At 42.9% G+C, this 25,108-nt stretch overlaps 1 protein-coding gene and 1 long non-coding RNA gene across 2 annotated transcripts in view; one reads left to right on the top strand and one right to left on the bottom strand.

Annotated features, from left to right (window-relative positions):
* Ppm1e (protein phosphatase, Mg2+/Mn2+ dependent, 1E) overlaps window positions 1–21,006 on the bottom strand; it is a 132,078-nt gene extending 111,072 nt beyond the window's left edge. Inside the window, exon 1 of the mRNA NM_198773.1 lies at window positions 20,432–21,006. Within this exon, the coding sequence (NP_942068.1) occupies window positions 20,432–20,886 (455 nt within the window). The 5' untranslated portion in view covers window positions 20,887–21,006. The remainder of the gene's footprint in view (window positions 1–20,431) is intronic.
* An 811-nt stretch (window positions 21,007–21,817) lies between these two features.
* LOC134480845 (uncharacterized) lies at window positions 21,818–23,706 on the top strand. The gene is made up of 2 exons (XR_015631905.1): window positions 21,818–21,914; window positions 22,537–23,706. It is a non-coding gene; the product is annotated as an uncharacterized LOC134480845 (long non-coding RNA).
* Window positions 23,707–25,108: the final 1,402 nt, after the last annotated feature.

A 25,108-nucleotide genomic window follows, 5' to 3' on the forward strand; every position in this document is an offset into this window, starting at 1 on the left:
CTGTTGTCAGCTGCTGTGCAGGTGCTGGAAATCAAATTATGGGATAGAGAGAAAAGACACAAGTTCTCTTCATACCTCCACAGGCACACCATAGCATACACACACAGGCATACAAAGTGCATGCACGCTGACACAAGCACACAGGTAAATAAAGTTAAAAAAATAAGTATATAATATTATCCACAAATGTTACTATAGTGAATTATGCATAAAATCTACACAGACAGCAATGTTAGAATGTACAGGTGCCCTATTTAGTGAGTTCTTTTAAAATCTTTAATTTTAAAACCAATGTGTTTTACACCTAATACACTCATTTCTATACTATTTCTATCATCAGTATTCAAGATTACTTACCACTAATTATGGTTTCAAAGACAGTTTCAAAATATTAAGTATGGATCTCTAGGTACATTTAGAAACATTGAAACAGCTCCTTGTCATGCACCCACGCCCACCCACACGTACTTACATGCATACCCACACATGAAAAAAAAAGATAGATTTCCTTGTGAGCTAGACATAGTGATGAACACTTGTATCCCAGTACTGGGAGACACAGTCAAGAAACAGTGCTTTGGGTTTGGGCCAGTCTGGGATATAAAGCGAGTATTAGGCCAGCTAGAATTACATTGCAATCTCTGTCAGGAGGAGTAAATATCTTTTTTCCCTGTATTTTCTTATGCCAGACACTAAATGTTAGCCTGCTAATAACATTGCTGCCTAGCTAAACAAATATCATGTAAATGAGACATTAATTGGATCCCTATGTTCTCCTTGAAGCAGTAGTTCTTGGACTTTGCTGTTCACCATGCTTACAGAAAAGCATCTTAAACTAGGGGATGTAACTCCTAATGGGGTTACCTAACCAAACGTGGGCATCACACAAAACGGGAATGGCAACAATAAAATGATTCTGAGTACAAAATGACCAAGGATCCAAATCAGATGCACAATGAATTCCAGGTTTTCTGGAAGCATTTCTCGGTACTGCATCGTGCCGTTTCACCTCAGCCTTGGTCCTAATGACACAAACATGCATACTTCACACAAACTATGCATGCCTCAGCCACACAGCACCAAAGATACTGTGAAACACCAGCCTGGAGTCAAGACTACTGTAAGTTATAAACCGCACTGCCTCTACCATACATGTGGCATTCTCTGATCCTATAAGAACATAATGAGGGCTAGAGAGGTGGCTCCTCAATGGTTAAGGGCACTTGCTCTTATAGAGGACCCTGGTCAACCAGCCACACCTCTAGTGTCAAGGGAACTGATGTTCTCTTCTGACCTCCACAGGCAGCAGGCATGAACATGATGCACATACACGCAGGCAAACCACTCACATATAAATGTCTTAAAAATGAACACATCTAATTTTTAAAACAGTTTGATTATAGAGAACAAAGGCATTTTATATTTTCCTGCAGTCATTCCTCAAAATGTATCAGATTAGCATACTTTTGGATTGGACTGTGAAGGATGTTTGATTTTAAAACAGCTGTTTGCATTGCTCACTTGAGTTTAATAAAAATCACTAAATGAATTTTGGCTTGAAATTAGGAGAGAATTGTCAACCATTTTGGAAACAGCCCTAAATGGGCCTCTGCCTTTCTGTAGTGTATATGAATGCAGAGTGGCCTCCTCAACATGGATGACTGTAAAAGCGAATTATCAATTAACTGTGAACGGCACAGAAGATGCTCTATGTCCTGCAGTCTCAAATACGCAGTCAGGATTAAATTATTCATGAAACATAAATAAGCAATCTGTCTCATTAGTGTGCTTACTTGCACTCATCTTTAATAAACGGTAAAGTTATATGGATACCAAAGAATTGTGTTAAAATAAACTTATGATTTATTATCAGTGAATGTTTAATTTGTAGACCTACTCTAACTGCCTGTATGGCTGTAATAGTTTTGCTTCTCTGTTACTATGAGAAACCATGACCAAAAGCAACTTGGGGAGAAAAGGGCTTATTACATCTTACAAGTTAGAAGCTACCATCCAGGGAAGTCAGGGCAGGGGCTTGCAAAGGAACCTGGAGGCCGGAACTGGAGCAGAAACCATGGAGAAGCTGCTTTGCTTGTACTGCCTGTATGTCTGCCTGGTGCACACGGACCCAGAAGAGAGAATCAGATCTCCTGGGACTGGAATTAAGGATGATTGTGAACTGATATGTGCATCCTGGGGACCACAACCCCTGTCCTTAGAGCCAGTGCTCTAAACCTTCAGCCATCTCTCCAGCATTCCCCACCTCCGCCCCAAAGTAGTTTTAAAAGATGAGGTCTTGTGACTGAGGCTATAGCTGTGTGGTAGAGTGCTGGCCTAAACAGGGCCTAGAGTTATAGCTCACAGGTAGAGCGTCTGTCTGGCATGCGTGAGATCCTGAGTTCAATTCCCAACTTGGAAAACAGAAGTAAAGAGACACCGGTGTGGGCCACGGGAGGGCATGGTACTTCTGGCTCCCCTCTGGAACATGCGTCTAGTAGGAGAGACCTTGAACTGAGTGTTGAGGGCTGACTCTCGATTGAAGAAGGACGTAAAGTAATGAATAATATAAGCTGAGTTATGATCTGAGTCACCATCTTGTGCTATCTTTTCTATTCAACCAGCATCCAAGGGTGCTTCCATTCCTCCAGACATGTCTTTAAGGACTTTAGTATTTTGGGACATTTATCATGTGCAAGATATGATTACACAGTGGAATAGATACAAAAAAAAAACAATACTTAATCTCTTTACATCTTTGGGAAGCAAATAAGATTTAAGCACAGTGAAATGGGTACACTTTAGGAACTATTCAATTCTGAAGTCTTTACATATTGGTATCAATTAGATGAAGAAAGAAGTGGGGTGGAGGGAAGGAAGGAGGGAGTGTGAGTGCGAGAGTGAGAGAGAGAGAGAGAGAGAGAGAGAGAGAGAGAGAGAGCACAAGTGCATAAATTTACAAGTCACTGTTCTAAAAGCTAAAGCAAACAAATTGGAAGGCAGAAGTAAGAGTCAGTTCAGAGACGGCAGAGCCCGCTCAGTGTCTAAGATTAACAAGTTTCAGAGTCAGGTACAGCAGACTTCCAGTCCCGGTTGTACCGCTTATCTCGTGTGACCTTGGAGACGCACCTGGTGTCTAGGAATCACTTCCATTGGTGAAGCAGAATGAAAGCACTGTGGTACTTAGCACACAGCCCCACAGACAGCTACTGACTCTGACTGCACTCAGGCTGCGTCTCTCTGCCTCGCTGGTCTGCTTGTGTGAGAAGAGGAAAAAGCTGACTTATTTCTCTGAAGCAGTAGTCAGCACAGTGGTTGGCATATGATAAATACTACTATGAATAAATACTTTTTTTTTTCCGGAGCTGAGGACCGAACCCAGGTCCTTGCGCTTCCTAGGCAAGCGCTCTACCACTGAGCTAAATCCCCAACCCAATAAATACTTTCATTATAGAACATTTTACCACTCGAAACCCTTTCTGTAGTAAGGAAACAATAAACTTCATGTTAACTTGTTTCAAAAAATAGTTTTAAATTATATTTTCTTAGAATTTACTGTTAATTATGCATATCATAAAATGTCAAATGAGTTAGTACTTTGAACATAGCTGGTCATCTATGCTGAAGAAACTGAATAATATAGTAATTTCCCATGGTCTGTATCAACCACAAAAACTACCAGGCAACAGAGAAAGCTGTATTTATTAGACAACCACTTTAAAAAAGGTTATAATAAAATAAAAAGCTTTTTAAACCAAGGAAATTCTCAAAATGGAAAGCTCAATTAATTAAAATCTTTTATAGTCTTTGGGGAAATGAGAAGAAATTCAGTTTCATGGTTTGATGATTCTGACCTATGTAGGAATATAAAATGTACTAATTACTTAATGTCGTATTTAATGGACTTTTCCACTGTGGCGTTTAATTAGCTCATTTGACTAAGAGTATAACTTTAAGGCGCTTTTTACAATTATTGGACTTTGTTCTAAGGGAATGCCTTTATTTTATATTTGATTTTCAATGTGTTTTACCGTCCTCTTCCTTCTCTTCTTCCTCCCTTACTGGGATCAATCTCAGGGCTTCACGAATGCTGCTCAATTACTTTGCCCCTTAACCACACCCTAGCTCCCTGATCATCAATATATTTTTATAGACCTAAATGACCATCTTTTTGCTCAGTTTTTGATAAGTACTAGGGTTCAAATCCAGGTCCTCAGTATATAATAATATCACTTGTCCTATATTTTATTTTATTTTCTCTTAGAGTCAACGGAAATCTGGCCTTTAATGCCAACATTTACTTGGAGCCATTCTCAATGTACTATTCAAAAGAAAACTGACTTCACAGAGATGATTCTAAACCTTTACAGTAGACAGATACAATGGTGATACATAATAACAATTCCTCCGGTTACATTCTAATCTACTGCTTATTAATGACAGTATGTGTTTTACTGGGTTCTTAAAATATCATATGCTACATTATGACTTAATATAGTTTGCAAACTCAAAAGTCTTTCTCTTTTTCTTTAAATAATTAAAAATAATTGGGGCTGGAGAGATGGTTTACCAGTTTAGACTGCTCCTTGCTCTTGCAAAGGACTGAGGTTCAATTCCCAGCACCCACATGGTAGCTCACAACCATCTCTAACTCCAGTGCCAGGAGAGCTAACAGGGGCTCTGATATCCTCTTCTGGCCTCCACAGGGACCAGAACACACACACACACACACACACACACACACACACACACACACACATGCGGGCAAAACACTCATACATTTTACATAGTAAAAAATGTTTAAAAGGTATCTGGGTGTGGTGGTGCATGCCTTTAATCCCAGAACTAGAGAGGTAGAGGCAGGCAGATTTCTATGCATTCTAGGACAGCCTGGTGTACAGAGGAAACTCCAGGCCAACCAAGGCTACATAGTGAGACTGTCTCAAAATATTTTTAAAAAAATTAAAAGGGGGACTGACGTTGTCTCTCAGTGGTAGAACACACGGTTGGCATTCATGAAAGTCTTGGTTCAAGGTTCAAACATCAGCATCATAGAAAACAAATACGGACTGAGAAATGACAAAGGCAAAGTGGTTGCTGTGCAAGCAGAGGACCAAAGGAGCCCCCCATGCCCACAGGCACTGCAGGCACCCCTGCAACTCCCGCGCTGGGAAGGCAGGCAGGCAGGCAGATCCCCAGAGCTCCTGACAACCAACCAACTCAGCTGAACCCGCCAACTTCATGTTCAGTGAGAGACCCGGTCTCAAAAAACAAGGTGGACAGCAATTAAGGAAAACATGATGTTGACCTCTGACCTCTGTGTGCATACACACTCACAATCTTAAAAAGGGATTGCTTTGCAAAACAGACATGTTTTGAGTAGATGCTATAACATTAGGATTTTTAAAATATAGAGAAAAAGGCTGCCTCTGGCTACTTCAATAATAATTGAAATTTAAATTTTAAATAGATTGCAGCATCAGTCAACTATTTAATAGGAAAAAATATCTCCAGGCATCTTGGTAAATGAACAATTACCTTTAAAGAAAAAACTTGCCATTCCTACCAGCTATACACCAAGTTGCAAACTGTTTTTTTAATTTATTGTTTAAATAATTGCTGGATTTCAAATTCTGTCTGCAGTAGCAGCACTAATAACGTTCTTTTCGTTTCATTTCGTTTATAAAGTGTGGGGTGAAGGTGAAGAATCCCCGCATTGAGAGTGGGCGGCTTTTTTAAATGATTTATTTATTTTTATGATGTATGCATTTGGTGTTTTGCCTTCAGATCTCCTAGAACTGGAGAATTGGATCACCTTTCAGTTGCTCATGACAGACAGTTGTGAGCTGGCATGTGGATGCTGGGACTCAAACCGGAGTCCTCTGGAAGAGCAGCCAGTGCTCTTAACCACTGAGCCACCTCTCTAGCCCCGCTTTTTTCTGTTATTAAAAGCAAGAATTGGGCTGGAGAGATGGCTCAATGGTTAAGAGCACTGACTGCTCTTCCAGAAGTCCTGAGTTCAATTCCCAGCAACCACATGGTGGCTCACAACCATCTGTAATGGGATCTGATACCTCTTCTGGTATGCATGAAGACAGCTACAGTGTTCTTATATAAAATAAATAAATAAATAAATAAATAAATAAATAAATAAATAAATAAATAAGCAAACAAACCTTTTTTAAAGCAAGAGTTCAGAACAGTACAGTATTTGGTGCAAAAATAAAAGTCCTTAAATTGCTCTTCATCTGTAGGTAGCCTCTGAACAGGCTAACTTTCTGCACGAAAGACAATATGAAAAGCCTGCTTCCCCTCTCCATAAAAAGCGATGCTAATTATCGTTACCAGAAGATGCTCATCTATGGCAGCAAGGCAGGGAATTGTGGATCTATGAGTATCTTAGGAGATACTGATGACTAATTCAGACTTAAGGAAGAAACAACCATGGCAGTCAGACACAGTGGTAAAAGGCTTTTAAACCTGACACTAGGGAGGCAGAGGCAGGCGGCTCTCTGTTCTAAGACAGCCTGATCTATACAGAGAAACCCTGTCTCAAAAAGGGAAAGACCAATGCCAGGGAGATTAGCTGGGCAGCTACTAACGTAATAACACAAGATCTAATAAAGCCTAAACTAGAGCTAGGGAGAGGGTTCAGTGGGTAAATGCTCACTACACAGGAGTTAGGGCCCAAGTTCGAATCTCTAAAAGCCCATGTAAAAGCCAGAGGTGGAGAGACGTAGGTTTACAGACCAGCTAGCCTGGAGTACACAGTGGAAAAACAAGGTGGAAAGTGAAAACTAACACCTAAGGTTGTCCTCTGACCTTCAGATGTGCCTGCACTCATACATGGACACATGCATGTATGCGTGTGCACATGCGCGCACGCGCGTGCGCGCGCGCGCACACACACACAGACACAGAAATGTTTTAAATAATCTGAAATAAGCAAATGGCAGTGATTAAAAACTCAAAGAATTACTACATCTGCATCTTCACTGAAATTTTTCTTGATAGAAAATAGGTTCATAATGTAACAGGAGAATCATAAAATGGTCACCATTAACTGGCATTCCTTACCTCAGACTTTCTAGAGAACGATACATTGACATACCGACAGGGAAACTTTTCTTTCACATCTGTCTTGGCTTTCTCATTTACAGAATTATTTACTAATAAAATACATATATTTTCTGCCATGGATAAAGGAGGGAACAAATGCACAACAGTGCCTAAACCAACTCTGTATAACACTGTGTCAGGACAGGGCGTCATCCTGACTCTGTATAACACTGTGTCAGGACAGGGCATCATCCTAAGAGGGCTCAATCATTCTGGACGCAGACAATGCTGAGTGTCGACAGATTTATGATTTTAACTTTATTTTCCACAAAGATGCTTTTATTTACCAATCCAAATTAGAGAATGCCCTGGGCAAGGCAGGTTCCTGAACCCACTCCCCAGACATGGTCCTTCTAATGCTACCCTCTCTGATAATACCCTAAGCTTCAATCCTTGTCTCAGTCTTGAAAGCGCTGGCTTGAGTTCTTTTTTCTTAAGTCAAGATGTTGGACTGAGGGTGTGGCTTGGTTGGTGGAGGGCTTGTCCAGCACGCCCAGAGCCCTGGTCTCCATTTCCGTTACTACCTAAAACCAGGCTCGCGGGTGCACACTGTAATCTCAGCCTGCGGGGTGGGGGTTGGAGGGATCAGAGGCTCAGAGTTATCCTAATATAGATCACGTTCTGGGCCAGCCTGGGCTACATAAGACGCTGTCTCACAACACAACAACAAAAAGCAGAGGCATGGGCTAGGTGGGGCTATAGTTCAGTTGGTAGAGTGTTTTCAAACATGAACAGAATCCTGAGTTCAGTACTACATAAACCAGGAGTGCCAGTGCATCATGCCTGTATCCCAATACTCAGTTGGCAGAGGCAGGAGGATCGAAAGTTAAATGTTATCTTCAGCTATATAGTAAGTTCAAAGCCAGCATGTTATATGATTTTTTTTTTCCAACAAAGGGCTTCTCTGTGTAGCCCTGGCTGTCCTGGAACTCACTCTGTAGACCAAGCTAACCTTGAACTCAGAGATCTGCTTGCCTCTGTCTCCTTAGTGCTGAGATTAACCACCCAGCACATGGTACCCTTTGTAAAAGGACTGGTGATAGCTCAGACAATAATGGTATTTGCCACCAAACCTAAGGACCAGGAACGTACACGGTGGAAGGAGAGAGCTGACTCCTCCAGATTATCCTCTGACCTTCATGTGACCTCCAAACACACGCCCTCACATATAACAAACAGATAAACAAATGGAATCTTTTCTAGAAGGAAATAAGTAATTCTATGGGGAAGAGATAAATAAAACCTAGTAGTTGAGATGAGCAGAAAAAAGGAAAAACAAAAGCCGACTGGGCAAAGGAAACAAAACCTCAAAGGCGGAGAGATCACTGCAGACTCCATTGAGACCTTTGTGACTGGTGAATAATCCCCGGTCAAGAACACAGGGTAGCTGAGGTGAGACTGGCTGAGGCAGCCAAGAGCTATCTCAGGTAGGACCTTGCAGGCTCGTCAAGCACATCAACCCCAGCTACAACACTGTGATGTGTTAAGGCAGACAGAGAAGCAAAACCCTGGAATATGGAAAATTGTCTGGTATTTTGTGGCTTGGACCAGACTGGTGGGAATGGAGGCGGAACATTTTGTTTTCATTTAGAAATGAAATTAAAAGATTTCTAAACAAAATAATTAAAACGCTCCACTTTGCTTCTCTATGCGGGTATAGGGACGTTCTGAAATGGCTCCCTAAAGACGCATGCACTGCTCTAAACACGGAAACCTAAGAATGTGCGCAGGACATCACTCGATGATCATGTGCTCATTATGCCGAGCTATTTTCTCTTCCAGCACTAGGGATTGAACTCAGGGGTCCCACACATGGAGGACAAAACTTTTACCACTGAGTAAAGCCTGCAATTCCAACCTTTAAAGCCTGTACAGTTCACTAGGACAACCACTGGCCACCCTGTGGCTACAAAGTGTTCGAGTAGAACTGTGCTGTCATTATAAAATACACACAGAACTTTAAAAACGTGAAATGAGAATTTTATATAATATTTATGTAGATTACAGATAGATTGAAATCTAAATATTTTGGGTACTTCTGTCTAAGTTATTAAGACTAAACTAAGCTTTTTTTCTTCTCATTTTTTTCTCTTTTATTTGAGATACGATTTCCCTACATAATCCTGGCTCAACTCATTGTATAATCCAGACTGGCCTCAAACTCACGGTAAGCCTTCAGCCTCGTTCTGACTCCCGGCATTTACAGCTACCAACCACAGCAGCTCTTTTCACTTTCTGCTGTGTGGTTAATGCAAAGTTTAACACAGTACATGTGGCTCATGTGAGCTGAACTGAAGCATCTGCCCAGCAAATGCACAGCCTTGCTTCAGTCATCAGCTGCAAGAAAACAAAACAAAACAAACACCCGAACCAGGTAACCTGCTCGATAGAGCTGGTCTAGCATTCTAGGTACTCACTCCCCTTCTAGAACGTCCTAAATCAAGATTATAATCAGTCAAAAATATTTGTCTGGTCTATAAATATCAGTGGCGATATTGCTATATACTGTAAAAATGTAGGGTGTTCTATAGCAAATGACATAGCAACGAGAAGGGACAGAGATGGCTCAATGGCCCAGCACCCACATAACACCACACAACCGTAACACCGGTCAGTGCCCTCTTCAGCCTTCCCAGGTGCTAAGCACACAGAGAATACACAGATATTTACAGACAACACACACACACACACACACACACACACACACACAAGATTAAATTTATTTACTTTTTAATGTATTTATAGAAGGGATGTATTTATTTGGGGCTTATGGGTCAAAGGGTTATGATAAGAGTCCCTCACCCACACATGGTATGCACTCATTGATAAGTGGCTATTAGCCCAAATGCTTGAATTACCCTAGATGCACAGAACACATGAAACTCAAGAAGGATGACCAAAGTGCAAATGCTTCACTCCTTCTTTAAAAGGGGAACAAGAATACCCTTGGGAGGGAATAGGGAGGCAAAGTTTAGAACAGAGGCAGAAGGAATGCCCATTCAGAGCCTGCCCCACACGTGGCCCATACATATACAGCCACCCAATTAGACAAGATGGATGAAGCAAAGAAGTGCAGGCCGACAGGAGCCGGATGTAGATCTCTCCTGAGAGACACACCCAGAATACAGCAAATACGTAGGTGAATGCTATCATTAAACCACTGAACTGAGAATGGGACCCCCGTTGAAGGAATCTTAAAGGACTGAAAGAGCTTGAAGGGGCTCGAGACCCCATATGAACAACAATGCCAAGCAACCAGAGCTTCCAGGGCCTAAGCCACTACCCAAAGACTATACATGGACTGACCCTGGACTCCAACCTCATAGGTAGCAATGAATATCCTAGTAAGAGCACCAGTGGAAGGGGAAGCCCTTGGTCCTGCCAAGACTGAACCCCCAGTGAACGTGATTGTTGGGGGGAGGGCGGTAATGGGGGGAGGATGGGGAGGGGAACACCCATAGAGAAGGGGAGGGGGAGGGGTTAGGGGGATGTTGGCCCGGAAACCGGGAAGGGGAATAACAATCGAAATGTAAATAAGAAATACTCAAGTTAATAAAGATAAAAAAAAAAAAGAGTCCCTCACCATCAAAGAGGGGTAAACAACATTTTAAATAACAAAAATATAAGGAAATCAGATCTCTCACAGTGTTATTGGGACAAAGCAATTTGGTAACATTGATATAAAATATCAATCTGACTATTCTTCTAAGTATGCAGCTCAGAAAGTTATGAACATATGCATTTGAGACATATCCAAAGTGTAGGGAATTTATAGGGCAGAGGTTCCAGCTCCCTTTCCACAATTTGGAGTTGTTTCTTGAGTAACTGCCATGCCAGAGACTTTGTTTCCCATACTCCTTTGTTGGGGAATGCAGGCCATGGTGTCACATGACTAGTCTAGCCAATGGAACGTGAAGGAAAGTGACATATCTATGCTACTTCTAAGGCCTGGCCTCTAAAACCCTCAAACACCAGTCTCTTTCTAATGGTTGACTGGTAGATGTTGATGCCTAGGGCAACTTTGCAAAGCTCGCAGAGCTCTTATCAGCCTGTGTCTCTCCCCAAAACCACGAGACAAAGATCCTTGTTTGCTATAGAAGGGACTCCAGGCAAGCAAGAGATTAATGTGTTAAAACTTTGAGGTTTCAGGATGCTTCCATTGGGACAACTAGCATTAACTTCCTAATATGGGAATACGCTCTCCGAAATGGAACTGACCCACATGTCCATCAAAACAAGACTGAATAAATAATCCCAGCCAAGAAAGAAACGGAACATGGAGTCGCTAAAAATGGGAAGGTAAAAGAACGACATCTACTGGGTACATCTGTTTTTCAAAGGTCTTTGAAAAAGCTCACTACCAAAAAGGACAGAAACCTCACCGTGTACCGACCAAATCACGCGCGGCAAATGTATTACAGGCTGGTTTTGAACTTGCAGCGACTCTTCTGCCTCAGCCTCTGGATGCTGGGATTACAAACATAAGCCACCATGCTTAGTTCCGTATGAAGTGTTTCATTTCCTTGAGATATTTGAAACTAAATAATGGATATATTAGCAATTTGTTTCATTATCCTGTTGTTTTTTTCAATAGATTACTTCATAGTACTAACACTCATTTTCTTACACTGTCACCACGCATGGAGGGTCAAAGAGGAAATATTCTGAGAAATGGATTCATTGATGGTTTGTGATCTCTGTCGGAGCATCGCGTTGTGTGCAAAACACTGCGATGTTGCTAGGCAATATAATCTTATGGTACCAACACTGTATGCGCAGTCCGCTGATGTAACAAACATTGTTATAACTTATATCACAAAAAAAATCTGCTTCAGGGCTGGAGAGATGGCTCAGTGGTTAAGAGCACTGACTGCTCTTCCAGAGGTCCTGAGTTCAATTCCCAGCAACCACATGGTGGCTCACAACCATCTGTAATGAGATCTGATGCCCTCTTCTGGTGTGTCTGAAGATAGTTACAGTGTACTCACATACATAAAATAAATCTTTAAAAAAAAAAATCTAGGGGTTGGGGGTTTAGCTCAGTGGTAGAGCGCTTGCCTAAGAAGCGCAAGGCCTGGGTTTGGTCCCCAGCTCCGAAAAAAAAAATAACCAAAAAATAATAATAATAAAGGAGTGAAACATTCTCATTTAAAAAAAATATCTGCTTCAAGTATAAAATAGTAAAATCATGTTTAAAAACATTAATTTTAGAACTAGGTATCAAAAGACTTAAATAAATATCTTTTTGTTGTTTTGTGTGTGTGTGTGTGTGTGTGTGTGTGTGTGTGTGTGTGTGTGTGTGTTAGGGTTTGTGGCGGTCTTGGTTTTGGGTTGTTTCTACTGAGACAGGGTCTCTCTATGTAGTCCTTGTCCGGAAACTTCCAAGCTGGCCTGCAACTCACAAGGATCCACGTCTGTCTTCCAAGTACTGGAATTAAAGGTGTGTGCCACCACACCAGCTGCAAATATCTTTCAATATAGCAATCTCAAATTCAGAAATAAGTCTTAAGAAAATGAGACTTATCCAAAGGACGACCACCATAATATCCTCAAAGTAATGTCACACCTAAAATCCTGCCACCATGGAGGGCATCCCATCCACTGTGCCTCTTGCACGTATGCACACACAAACACAGGATGGGGGAGCAGATTTACATACAGGGTATGATGGTTAGTCAGGGTCTGTCCGTGAGGAGGTTTCAAGACTGGTTTAAATGAGATCGGAAGATGCACTATGGCTGGCACTGTCTCATAGGCCAGAGTCCCAGGATAAATGCAAGAAAGCAAGCGAGGTAAGGGCGCTCATTCCTCTGCTTCCTGACAGTGTTCTCCTGCCCCATGGCTGCAGGCTACATCCTCAAGCTCTGAGCCAAAATAAACCCTCCCTTCCCTTCTCCTGCTTTTGTGAGATACTTTGTCAGTGATGCACAGGATCTTGGTATTATAGCCCAGGTTAGCTCAGCTCACCATCCTCCTGCCTCAGCACCCCCACCCCCTCACAAGAGGGGTTATGGGTTTGTGCCACCATACTTGGCTTTGTTTTGTTTGTTTGAAGTGCTGGGATCAAACTGATGGTCTTGCCCACGCTACACAAGTTATCTGCCACTGAGCTTCACCCCTACCCCACTACCCCAACCTCTGTCTTTTTTTTAAACTCCCCAAGTTGAAACATGGTTTCACTATGTAGCCCTGGCTGGCCTCAAACTCAGAGATGTACCTGCTCTGTCTCCTAAGTGCTGGGACTAAAGGTGCTCACCACCATCTCCCAGCAGACATTTCTTATATACCAATGTTTCTTATACACACAGTGTTTTTACTTGCATTTTTACTCATTTCTGAAACACTATTTATTTAGAAAAATTATATTTAACTAAGTAGGGCATTTTTAAAAAGTTTTATGCACCAGGCAGTGGTGGCGCACACCTTTAATCCCAGCATTCAGGGGGCAGAGGCAGGCAGATCTCTGAGTTTGTGGCCAACCTGGTCTACAGAGTTCCAGGACAGCCAAGGCTACATTTAAAAAAAAATCTTAAGCTTTTGTTACAAAGTTCAATCTTAAACATTTTTTAAAAACTTATTTATGGGTATGTATGGGCATGAATGTGTGTGTGTGTGTGTGTGTGTGTGTGTGTGTGTGTGTGTGTGTGTGTGTGTGTTGGGCTGGGGCATGGGGTGGGCAGTGTGCACACAGAAGCCAGAAGAAGAAGAAACTGGATTCCTCAGAGCTGGAGTGAGGACATTATGCCTGTCTTGCTGGGGAGTGCTAGGACTTGAGCAGTAGTCCTCATGCTTGCACAGCAAGCCCTCATTCTCTGAGCCCCCAGTTATTGCAGAAAATTTTTAAGTTATTTGACCATTTCACACAAACTAAAAATTTTTAAACCAGGAAAAATAATCCTTAATTTCTATTTAATCAGGCACAGGTGAACTGCACAGTTTACAATGTCCTAAAAGTTAGAAAAGGCACCACTATTAATCTCTTAGCTCACAAGTTTACTGCGAAGTCAGCTGCATTCAGAGCAAACTACCAATTTCCACAATCACAGTAAATATTAATAGCACTCTTCTTCTTGGCACTACTGGGGATTGAATCTGAGGTCTTCCCTCTCGACCACATCTTCATCTTCAGCTCTTGCATTTTGGAAGTGCATGCTATGTGTCCTTAAACTTGCTGTAGCACAGGCTGGCCTCAAATGGGCCATCCTCCAGCCTCCATCTCCAGAATGCTGGGACTTACAGTATGCACTACCGTGCTTGGCTTAATTCCATATTTTGTATATAATAAAAGTTTACCTTTTTTTCTTTGCTCTTGTGTGAATTTAGTTACACCTTACTGTAAAGACCACTGGTTGAATGTGAAGATATAATCATCAGATGTGAATGAAACAAGAGCTTACAGAGTATCACTGAGTAGTCTGGAAGGGGACACAGAAGGGACACAGTTCATCATAAATGTGGGGGTGGTGAGGACAGGTTTCCTAAAGGAACCCAAACAATACAGGAGGTTGGGCTGGGCCATTGATGTAGTGTGCAGCATTCTCAACAGGGAAAGAGACACTATTGGAAAGTGAGATGTTAAAGAGAGAATAGGATATGCACACTGATATAGCCTATAGCTGGTGTACTTGCTAGAAGTGGACGGACAGAGGGATACAAAGCCTCACTACCTACAATTCGGCTTTGCCTAAAGAAAGGTCCAGCTTTGTCCTCAGGTCTGAGGAGGAAAACTTTAAGCCTCCAGAATCTCTGATTACATCAGAGATATTCCTAAGTGTATCAGATACCAGAGAGAATTCTGAAAACTGGGAGTTGGGTAGGACTCAGACTGTCATACTTGAGCACAGCACTGCATGTTTGTTATGGGAGTGTGATGTCCCCCGAGCACAGGAGACTCTTGACATCTGCCACTCTCTAGAGTACATCTCTTAGGCTGGTTTTAATCTACAGTGTGTTCTTGCAATAAACTATATTCATAGTAACCAATGAGTTCTATTTGTCTTTCTAGAGAATTACTGGATTTGAGAGCAGTTTTGAGAAACCCCAAACTTGCAGCACTGGTCTTAGAGATGAGGGTGGACTTACATTTCTTTCTTCTAAAAATTTTTGGAACTCTTGTCTTTATAGTTGGGATCAGAAGTCTTGTATTGACCCATATGGCGGCAAAAGGAGAGACCTGACTCCCAGAAGCACACACATATATGTATAGAGACACGCACACACACATATGATATATATGTAATAGATAATATTATGTATATATATATTAGAAATATATATTACTACTAAAATTTTTAAATGTTTTAGTAAAATACTTAGAAAATCTATATAATCACAAGCTGGAGAGATGGCTTGGTGGTTAAGAGCATTGACAGCTCTTTCAGAGGACTCAGGTTCAATTCCCGGCACTGACATGATGGCTCACAATCCTCTGTTAACTATGCATGTGGTGCCCCGAAATATATGCCGGCTAAACACACATATACATAGAATAAATAAAACTTAAAAAGAAAGGAAATATCTATATAACCTAGTCCGATAGTAGTAACTCTAGCCACAAAAAGATAAATAAAATGAACAAGAGTTAAGGACAGTGGGACTAGGAAGAGTCACATTTATGAGATGTTTACAAAGGGAACAAATCAAATGTGAGGGGTTAAAAAGGAAGCCAGGGGTGGACTCACTACAAAGAGTATGAGGTGTCATGCTGGAGCTGGATATGAGGGGTGCAGAGCTAGCCGAGTGCAGGCACAATCCCCAGCAACGAAGCACACAAGCGACTCCCTGAGTACCGGGCTTTGGTTTTGTCTTGGGAGTGGTGGAGGACGTTGGACAGTTAAGTCTGTGGAGCCTTTAGACGCCCAGGAGGAAGCTGCTCCATGAGCAGGCCAAGCAAGGATGGAGGCAGCGCTGGCTGTTAGCATAACCGCAGCAGCCAAGCCCGGGAGTGACTGATCTTGATGACAGCAGGCAGTGATGAGAAGGCCAAGGACGAGCGTCAGCACAGCCAGACCAGAAGGGTGTTTGAAAACTCCCAGCAAAGTACTGGCCTCAAAGGCCAAGAGAAGGGAAAAACTTGGGAACTGTGATTAGCACTAAACTGGATTTACATCACCCTTTCTGTTTATGTAAAATTTCCCTACTTTTCAGTGAGCCTTTCTTACTCTTCATAAGAAGGCGTTCCATCTTTGAGATGAGTGAGATGATTTTCACGCGTGTACTTATCCGTGTATATTTGTAGAGATGAAGCAAAGCTGAACCACCTCCTGACCTTTCCCAAAATCATCCATGACTCAACAGAACTGGGTTATTAGGGTCTATAACCAGTGGTTTTGTTTTCCAAACCATTTTAAAAGTGCCATCTTCAATGCTACGGCGAGCCATCTGTAACTACTTAACTTCGCCAGCCTGCTGCGATAGCTCTCTCCCCCTTGGGAAGCCCGTCCCAGCCCAAATGAATAACCGAGAAAGCAACTGCTTTGGAAATGTGACAACACAGCTTTAAAATAAGACTTCAGTGTATTTATTTCTCACAGATTAAAACAAATTAATCCTTAGTGTTGCATGGGGCTGGGGGATGCACAGTACTGACTTATTAATCTACACGAGTTGCTTATACCCTCACATTCAAGTTGAATATAACATCAGTTATAATTTTTTATGCGAGAATTAGAGTCCGGAGATGTGGCTTAATGGTAGAATGGATACCAACCAGGAAAAAAAAAAAGAAGCCAGGCATGGAATCCTAGTACTTGGGAGAGGGAGGCAGGAGAACCTTTTCATAGGTGGAGTGGGAGTTGTTGACACTTTATAATTATTGTTCTTTCAAAATGTTACATGTTGCTTTTGCATAAGAGTGGTATGCTAATGTACAGGGTTTATACTTGGGAGCAGTAAGGTAAAAATTTTAAGCTAAATATTACTCTAAAAAACTTTTTAGCCAGGGATGGTAGCTCGCCCCCATTAAGCCCAGCCTTTAGGAGACAGAGACAGGAAAATCTCTGTAGGCTCCAAGTCAGCCTGGTCTACTTAGTGAGCTACAGGGCAGCCAAAGCTATAGTGAAACATTGTTGCAAACACCCAAATCTCAGCCTGGTAGCCTGGTGGTGGTGGCTCCTGCCTTTGATCCCAGCACTCAGGAATCAGAGGCAGAAGGGTCTCAGAGTTTGATGCTAGCCTGGTCTACAGAGTGAGTTCCAGAACAGCCAGAGCTATACAGGGAAACCCTATTGAGAGAAAACAAAACAAAAAAATTCCAAATAAACAACAAAACCAAACCTCTCCTCAAAAGGATTTCTTTCCTTTTATTTTGTGTGTGAGAGCTGTACGGATGTACACCACATCCGTGCTTGGCCCCACTGAGGATAGAAAAGGGCACAGGATCCTTTGGAGTGGAGTTCTAGGCAGTTGTGAGCCATCAGACATGGCTGCTGGGAAGCAGACCTCCATCTGTATGTGATAGCAGCAAGTGTGTTCTCCAGCTTCTAAGACACTTTCAAGTGGTCTAAACCTTCACTCTTTCCTTAGCTACAAACCTGGTTTTTGTTGTTGCTGCTGTTTAAGGGCTTTGTTTCGTTTTGGAACAGGGTTTCTCTATAGTCCTAGCTAGCCTGGAAATCTCTCTGTAGTCCAGGCTGGTCTCAGAACTCAGAGATCAGCCGGCCTCTGGCTCCCTAGTGCTGGCAGCTGAAGGTGTGCACCATCACTGCCAGGCAATCTAGGTTCTTGTTTTAAGTCACTTTCTAGTTTACCAAGATTAGGAATAATAGATGTCTGCCGTTCTTATTTTAAAACTTGAGAGAATTAAATTGCGGAGGGAAATGTGTTACTATGGTACACTCCTAGGCAAAATTTCAGCCAGGCATGGTGGCAAAGGACTGGGAATATAACCCAGTGGTAGAGCAATTGGGGAACATGCATAAGGCCCTAGGTTCAATTCCCAAAACAGGTGAAGAGAAAAAAAACTGAGAGAAGTTGAGATAATGTATCTTTTTAAGTCTTAATTATCTATTTGTAGTCAGCACTACTTCTAGGGACTAGAGAGACGACTTGGTGGCTAAGAGCACTTGTTGCTCTTGCAGAGGACTAGAGTGGGGTCCCCAGGACCCCTGTGTCAGCAATTCACATCAGCCTGTAACTGCAGGTTCAGAGAATTCTCCACCCGTGGCTTCCTTGAGTACCTGCACTCCCATACACACACCTACGAAGAGGCACATAATTTTTTTAAAAACCTCACTTCGAAGTATTTTCTCAGACATTTGAGGACAACATTCCCACTGTGGCAGGTGTTTTGAGAGTCAGAGATTTTGTGGGGAAATGTTGGAATTGTTTCTACATGACTCGTTTTTGGTTTTTGTTTTTTCAAATCTGCATAGGGACTTAGTAGCCTCACATGTAAAATGAAGTGCTTGAAGAGAAAAATGGCCTAACACTGAAACCAGCTGGACCTGATTCTTGTCTAAGTCTTAAGCTTTTTTTTAAAGAATAAAATAAAAACTAAAAGTGTCATTACATATTTTAAAACTTTTAACCCACTAAGGACCTTATAGATACTTTACATAAATGAGCCAGCCATTTTTATCTTGACTAGCATCAGAACAAAATATAGTACAAAGTCTGGTTTTATGTGAAGTCAGAGTATAAGTGTCCAATTTAAGGGGGAATAATATTTTCTAACGTCAATTTTGCTAGTTTTAACTTAAACACAAACTTCCATGCTCCATTGGTGACCTCCTTCTCATTGTGATCATTTTTCTAATTGATATGTACATTAAGATTAATCTGGTTTCCTCATCACATTAAAACACAAACCACCCACATCTTACCATTTCATTCTGCACATCTCGGTTTTAAAAGCCTTGAAATGTTCAGGACTGTACTACATTAACAGCAGTAGGGGAGCATCCTCTTAATCCTTAAGCTGTCCCTACAATTCTGGAAGTGTATATGTAAAAGTAACAACTGCCCAGATAGTACTAGCCTGAGCTAAATTTCTGCACCTTGGCAAATATGTCCACTATATTTAAGTGTCTGAATTATGTATTTAAAAACTGGCATTCTGTAGGTCTTTTTCTTTGATATTTTACAAAAGAACTACTCTAAACCATTAATGCTGTTTATCCCCAGGTGGTGGTATTACACGCCATTTTATTTTTGCATTTCCCCAAAACACACTATTCCCTTGGTAACTGGACAGTATTTTTAAATTAATTACTAGATGGTTTATAAATGTGGCATCCACACGGTTCAATTCTACAGATCTGCTCAGTGGCTTTTCCCTTTGACAGGCTGCTGCTTTTAACAGGAGAATGGTTTGATCAGTTGTCTACGAGGTCAGATGAAGACAAAATAGCTTTCTCTTCTTGGCCCCCCCAGGCTTTAGAGAAATCCAGGAAGTGGGTTTAAACTTAGCTTGCGATAATAAACTTTTTGGGTGGTCAGAGTAACACCTTTCATTACAACTATTAGCTGAATGTCAAAAGACTCTCTGGTTTACCGGTGTTTGCTGAGGCATTATTTCAGAACAGTTCCATTTGGAAAGAAACGCAACTGTAAACCGTATCTGTTCCAAGCCCATAAAAAAGCAGAACTCGGATGAAAGGCAAAGCCTTGACCTTTCTATTTTAGACTTGCATCTGGGTAGCTAAGCCATCTGCTTTTCTCCCACCTCCCACCCCATCTACTTAATGGACTGAAAATACTGCACTTAATTGCAATTTTACCCAACCAGGCTGACTCTTCCGAATTATGACCCCGTCTTTTCACCTAAAGGCTTGCTCAGTAGGGTTTTACTTAACACTTCCTTCCCAATTCCCCCCTACCGCTCTATATTATGAGATGTCAAATGTCTGTAAAGTATGATACTAGGCTCTCACGTAGGAAAGCCATCTATCGAGCCACCACGGTGAGCGCCTAACAGAAAATCCAGGGGTCTAGGCTCCTCTGGACACCGACGGTATTAGCTTTGTGCGGTTATGCAGAAAGGCACCTCTTTCAGTCCATAAAGGAGTCGCGCGTCCCCGCCGCCCAACAAGGAACACAGCCCGGGAAAGGACAGACAGACGAAGGTTGGAGGAAAACCCCCCCGGAATAAAGGCGCTGGGAAGAATGGGAAGCCCAAGACTGGAGGGAAGACCTTGACAAGAAGGCTCCGGAGAAGGGTGTGCGAAGTGGCGGAGAGGGTCAGCGAAGAGGGGCCAGGGGCAGGAGCGGGGACCCCGCCCGGGTGCCTCGCGGGGACACGGGTGGCGGGGACAGGGACCCAGGCCAGCCCCCCCGGGGATGGCGGCCCACCCGCGGCCGAGCCCCGCTACTTAACTATTTGTAGAGCTGCTGCAGGCACAGGTCCAGGCTCTCGCCCTCCACCTCCTCTCGGGTGATGCGCTCCGACAGCGGCCGCGGGAGCGGGGGCAGCGGCGGCAGCTGGGGCTGCGGCGGCGGCACGGCCGAGTGCCCCGGGGCAGCCGCTTCCTCCTCTTCCTCCTCCTCCTCGCCCTCGGCCGCCGCCTCCTCTTCCACCGCCTCCTCTTCGGGCTCCGGGTCTTGGTCCTGCACCCCCTCCTCGGCCGCCTCTACCGTCGCAGCGTCCTCCCCCGGGTCCTCCCCCGAAGCCTCGGCCGCCTCAGCCGCGACCAGCTCCGCTTCGGGCTCGGGCTCGGGCTCGGATTCGGGTTCGGGCTCTGGCTCGCCGCCGCCGCACGGTCCGCGGAACTCGCCCAGGAACAGCTCCAGGAAGCGCCGGTAAGTTTTCTCCTCAGGGATGCAGCCCGCCATCGTTGCTCATGCCCCGAGGTCCACCGGGAAGGGGGTGGGAGGTGAACCCAGGAGGAGGAGGGGGCTGCTTCGGAGCCTCGCCTCCCGCTACGGAGGGGGAACGGCCGCACCGGCACCGGCGATCAGCACTGGGTTGCCTGGAGAGGGCTCCCGCAGGCGTGCGCGCCACCGAGCTCGGACGTGCGCGGCCCGGGGGCGGGGGCGGAGCGCGCCACCCCTCTCCGGTCTGGAGGGAAAGTTGGTGGCGGGCGCGCGCACAGGGTCCAGCGGCGGCCCACCCGCAATCCCTACCGAGAGCTCAGCCCACGCTGCCTAGAGACTGTCGCCATGGCAACCGGTTCTAATTAAGAATTCCAGGGTCCCTCCCGTCGAGTCTGTGGAGTGCTAAGGACACTGGACTCCTGCACTCCAACTTCGAATGGTCTTTGTTGGGTGAAGACCCTAGTTTCATGTTAAGCATCTCTGTGGGTTCCATCAGGAGTGTACTGACTTCAGTTTCCTTATCTGCTTGCCTTGCCTTAGTATATCTCTTGATACGATAGCACACAGTAAACACCTTTTACTGAAGACATGCCTCGAAAAAGTAGAGGTGGGGGCACAACCACCTGAAAGGGTAGTTTCCTTTGCCCAGGTCCTTTCATTTGATTCTATGTATCCTCCTTTCTCAAAAAGATGAACGTGTGAAATAAAATAGGAATTCGCTTGCTTTAAAGTCAAGATTTTAGAGCTGTGGCATTGGCGTTAGCGCCCAGATCTAAGTCTCCAAAGCCTTTAGAATCTTTCCCCTTAACTCTGCTCTATGAAAATCTGTGCCTCGTATCCACACAATGTCATATTTATAAAGTGCTTTTCAGTTTACACGTGTTCATCTCTAATCCTCACTACAGCCCTTTAAGGCAAAGGATATTACCGTTGTGATTCTGTTTTACAGATGAGGAAACAAACCTTAAAGACAGTGACTTTGCTCAAGGTCAGAAGCAAGCGATGCAACAAGAATTCAATCCTGGTTGAAATGGTAAATTTCACTTGTAAGTTTTCCATCACCCTAAAACCTCCTCCTTGGCTTCTGTATAATGCGTGTCAGTATACTACATTATTCTATCATATAATTTGTATTTTTGTCTATATTTTGTTTGTTCTTCCCCACCACCTCCTGTGTCTCATCTTTACCCCCCCCACTCCAAACTAGAACTGAAATGACTTTAAATTATTCTAATTTTCTTACCAAACTATACACAAACCTATTATTTCCAGGCTTCGTGGTGCTGATGTTGGTGGTGGATGCTTGGAGGGAGTTGTGTTATACAGCTGTATGGATGATAGCATCATTGCCGCGTACTGCCGTGTCCGTGGCAGCATGTAATTCCGCACAAACATAGTGATTTTTTCCCCCTCTGCTTTGAAAAAAGCACACACTCACAAATTATCCACTCCATCACTCCATTTATTGTTTCTGGGTTTCAGCTGGATTTAGGATCTGAAATACCATTTCCAGTCAGTTATTAATGACAGAAGAGGGTGTGTTCTCACCAACTGTTTTCCTATAATGCTGTATTTTTAAATCCCTGACCTGATACTGTTATTTTAAGATTAAGTGGGTTGAACTTACTCATGGTATCATGTCAAATAGAGTCCTGTGCTCTCTCCTAGGTCAAGATTAATTAACACATGATAGAAAGTGAATAATACACTTGGAAAATTTTTTCCTATTTTTTTCTAAGATGAATGGAAAGACCCAGCTAGTCTGTAGAAAGAAACTGCTCCATGGGATGCCAAGAAAGCTCTCAAAGCCATTTGTTTTCAACCTACCTGCTTACTGACATTTCAGAAAAACTAGAAAAGAGCTAGTGTGGTGGCACAAGCCTGAATCCCAGTACTCTGGAGGCTGAGTCAAGTGGAACTCTGAGTCCCCAGTCAGCCTGGACTATCTATCAAGTCCCAGGTCATCCAGGGCTAGGTAGTGAGACGACATCATCATCATCATCATCATCATCATCATCATCATCATCATCATCATCATCATTAGAAAGGAGTGACAACTTTCTGGGCTGCAGCAACTTTGATCGTCGATTTTACATTCCAACGAACTCTCACTATCCCCAATTTCAACCCGAAGACATTTAGTTCAGGAGTGAGTAGCTGTCAATGGTAACAATTCATGTCAGGCTACACCTTCTTACCTCATAATGTAGCCGCCTCTTTCATTTAGATGACATTTGTGACATTAATTTATGACTCAGCCCACACATCAAAGGGAAATGATCTATGTTGGTAAAACAGTACTTCTAAGAATAAAAGGAAAAGCCCACACCTCTGCTTCTGGCAATGAGAGGCGTCTCTGCTTATATTAATGAAGACACTCCTTTACAAAGATCAATATAGATCCCATTGCATTCTTTTTAGCAAGGGAGCGTTGTCAGAGCCTGCTGGCAGCAGTGGTAGGATCTCAAGCAGCTGTGTAGGTGGGCTTGCCGATGTCACTCCGCTTCCTTTTCTCCTCACACCTCCAAGTCCATTCCATTGCATTTTTATCTAACGGAAAATGTGGTGAGACCTGTCACATTCTCAGACTCTCAGAGTCGTTTTCTACATTCGATTGGTTTTTCTCGGGCCACCTGATAATCCTTCCCTGCTCTTAACATAGTTTGTTCTTTATTCTCATCTTTTATTTGTGTGCATCTTCTCTAGAAAACACGACCATACTTTACTGCCATTGTATTTGAAAACAAATTTAGTTATTAGCACTTGATATTTTAGGATTTGCTGAAATATGTAATAATTCTTCCATTAAAAACTAAAGCTATGAAAAAGCGTAATGTATATAGAATGTAAAGTGATTTCTTTTGAGGTATCTTTTTTTCATAAAAAGTGTTCTTCTAACACCTTAGCCTGTGGAAGAAAAGCACAATATCCTCTCGTGAATTTGCATGGTAATGTTTGTAAGGGTAGAAAAATGTTGAAGTTAGTAGCTTCTTATATAACCAGACATTGTCTCAGATATTTACCCAAGAGAAATAACTTGTCATATATACAAAAACATACATGAAAACTTGAACATAAATGTTCATAGTTCTGTTCATAACGTCTCAGGCCTGGAAACAATATGAACAGGTAAGATGGGTAATTGTAGTATAGTCACATAGCAGAAACCACTTGTCAATAAAAACAGATGAACTAAGTAAGGCCTGGCAGCTGGTGGCGCACACCTTTGGTCCCAGCCCTTGGAAGACAAGCGCAGCTGGATCTATAAGTTTGAGGTCAGCCTGGCCTAAATAGAAAGTTCCAGAACAACCAAGGATATACAGAGAAACCCTGTCTTGAAACAAACAAACAAACCAAAACAAAACAACAACAAAACCAAAACAAACAAACAAACAAAAGAACTAGGCTAAGTGTAGCGGTGCATGCCTGGAATCCCAGCACTCAGAATACAACATGATCAAGAATTGAGCTAGATGTGGTGGCGCACACCTTTGATCCCATTTCACTAGAAAGGCAGAGGCAGATCAGTCTGGTCTGGTCTACATAGCAACTTCTAGGCCACCAGGATTTATAGTGAGACACTGTTTCAGGGAAAAGTAGAAAAAAAAAGGAAAGAAAAGAAAAGAAAAGAAGAGAAAAAGAAGAGAAAAGGAAGAGTTGAAGCCAAGCCTTGATACATAATAAATTAAAGGCCAGCCTGGGCTACCATGATATCCTCTTATCTGAAAACAATCAAACAAACAAAACACAAAGCCAGACACACTGGATAAACCTCAGAAACATGTTGAGAGGGCTGGAGAGATGGTTCAGCATTTAAGAGTTTCTCAGGGGTTGGGGATTTAGCTCAGTGGTAGAGTGCTTGCCTAGGAAGCGCAAGGCCCTGGGTTCGGTCCCCAGCTCCAAAAAAAAGAACCAAAAGAAGAGTTTCTCATTACTTCTCCTATAGAGAACCCACATGGAGGCTCCGTTCTAGGAGATCCAATGTCCTCCTCTGGCCTCTTTGGACACCAGGCATGTACTTGGTACATATATACAGGCAAACACATACAATAAACATAAAAACATATGGAGACACAAAAATTACACAAAAGGGGGCCTGGAGAAATGGCTCAGTTCTTGAGAACACTTATTTTGCAGAGGACATGGATGATTCCCAGTGCCCACACAGCAGCTCACATCCTCTATTAACTCCAGTTCCTGGAAATTGGATGCCCTCTTCTGGCCTCTGCAAGTATGAGAC

The sequence above is a fragment of the Rattus norvegicus genome, chromosome 10 (assembly GCF_021556685.1).
Source record: "Rattus norvegicus strain SHRSP/BbbUtx chromosome 10, alternate assembly SHRSP_T2T, whole genome shotgun sequence".
NCBI classification, from domain to species: Eukaryota; Metazoa; Chordata; class Mammalia; order Rodentia; family Muridae; genus Rattus; species Rattus norvegicus.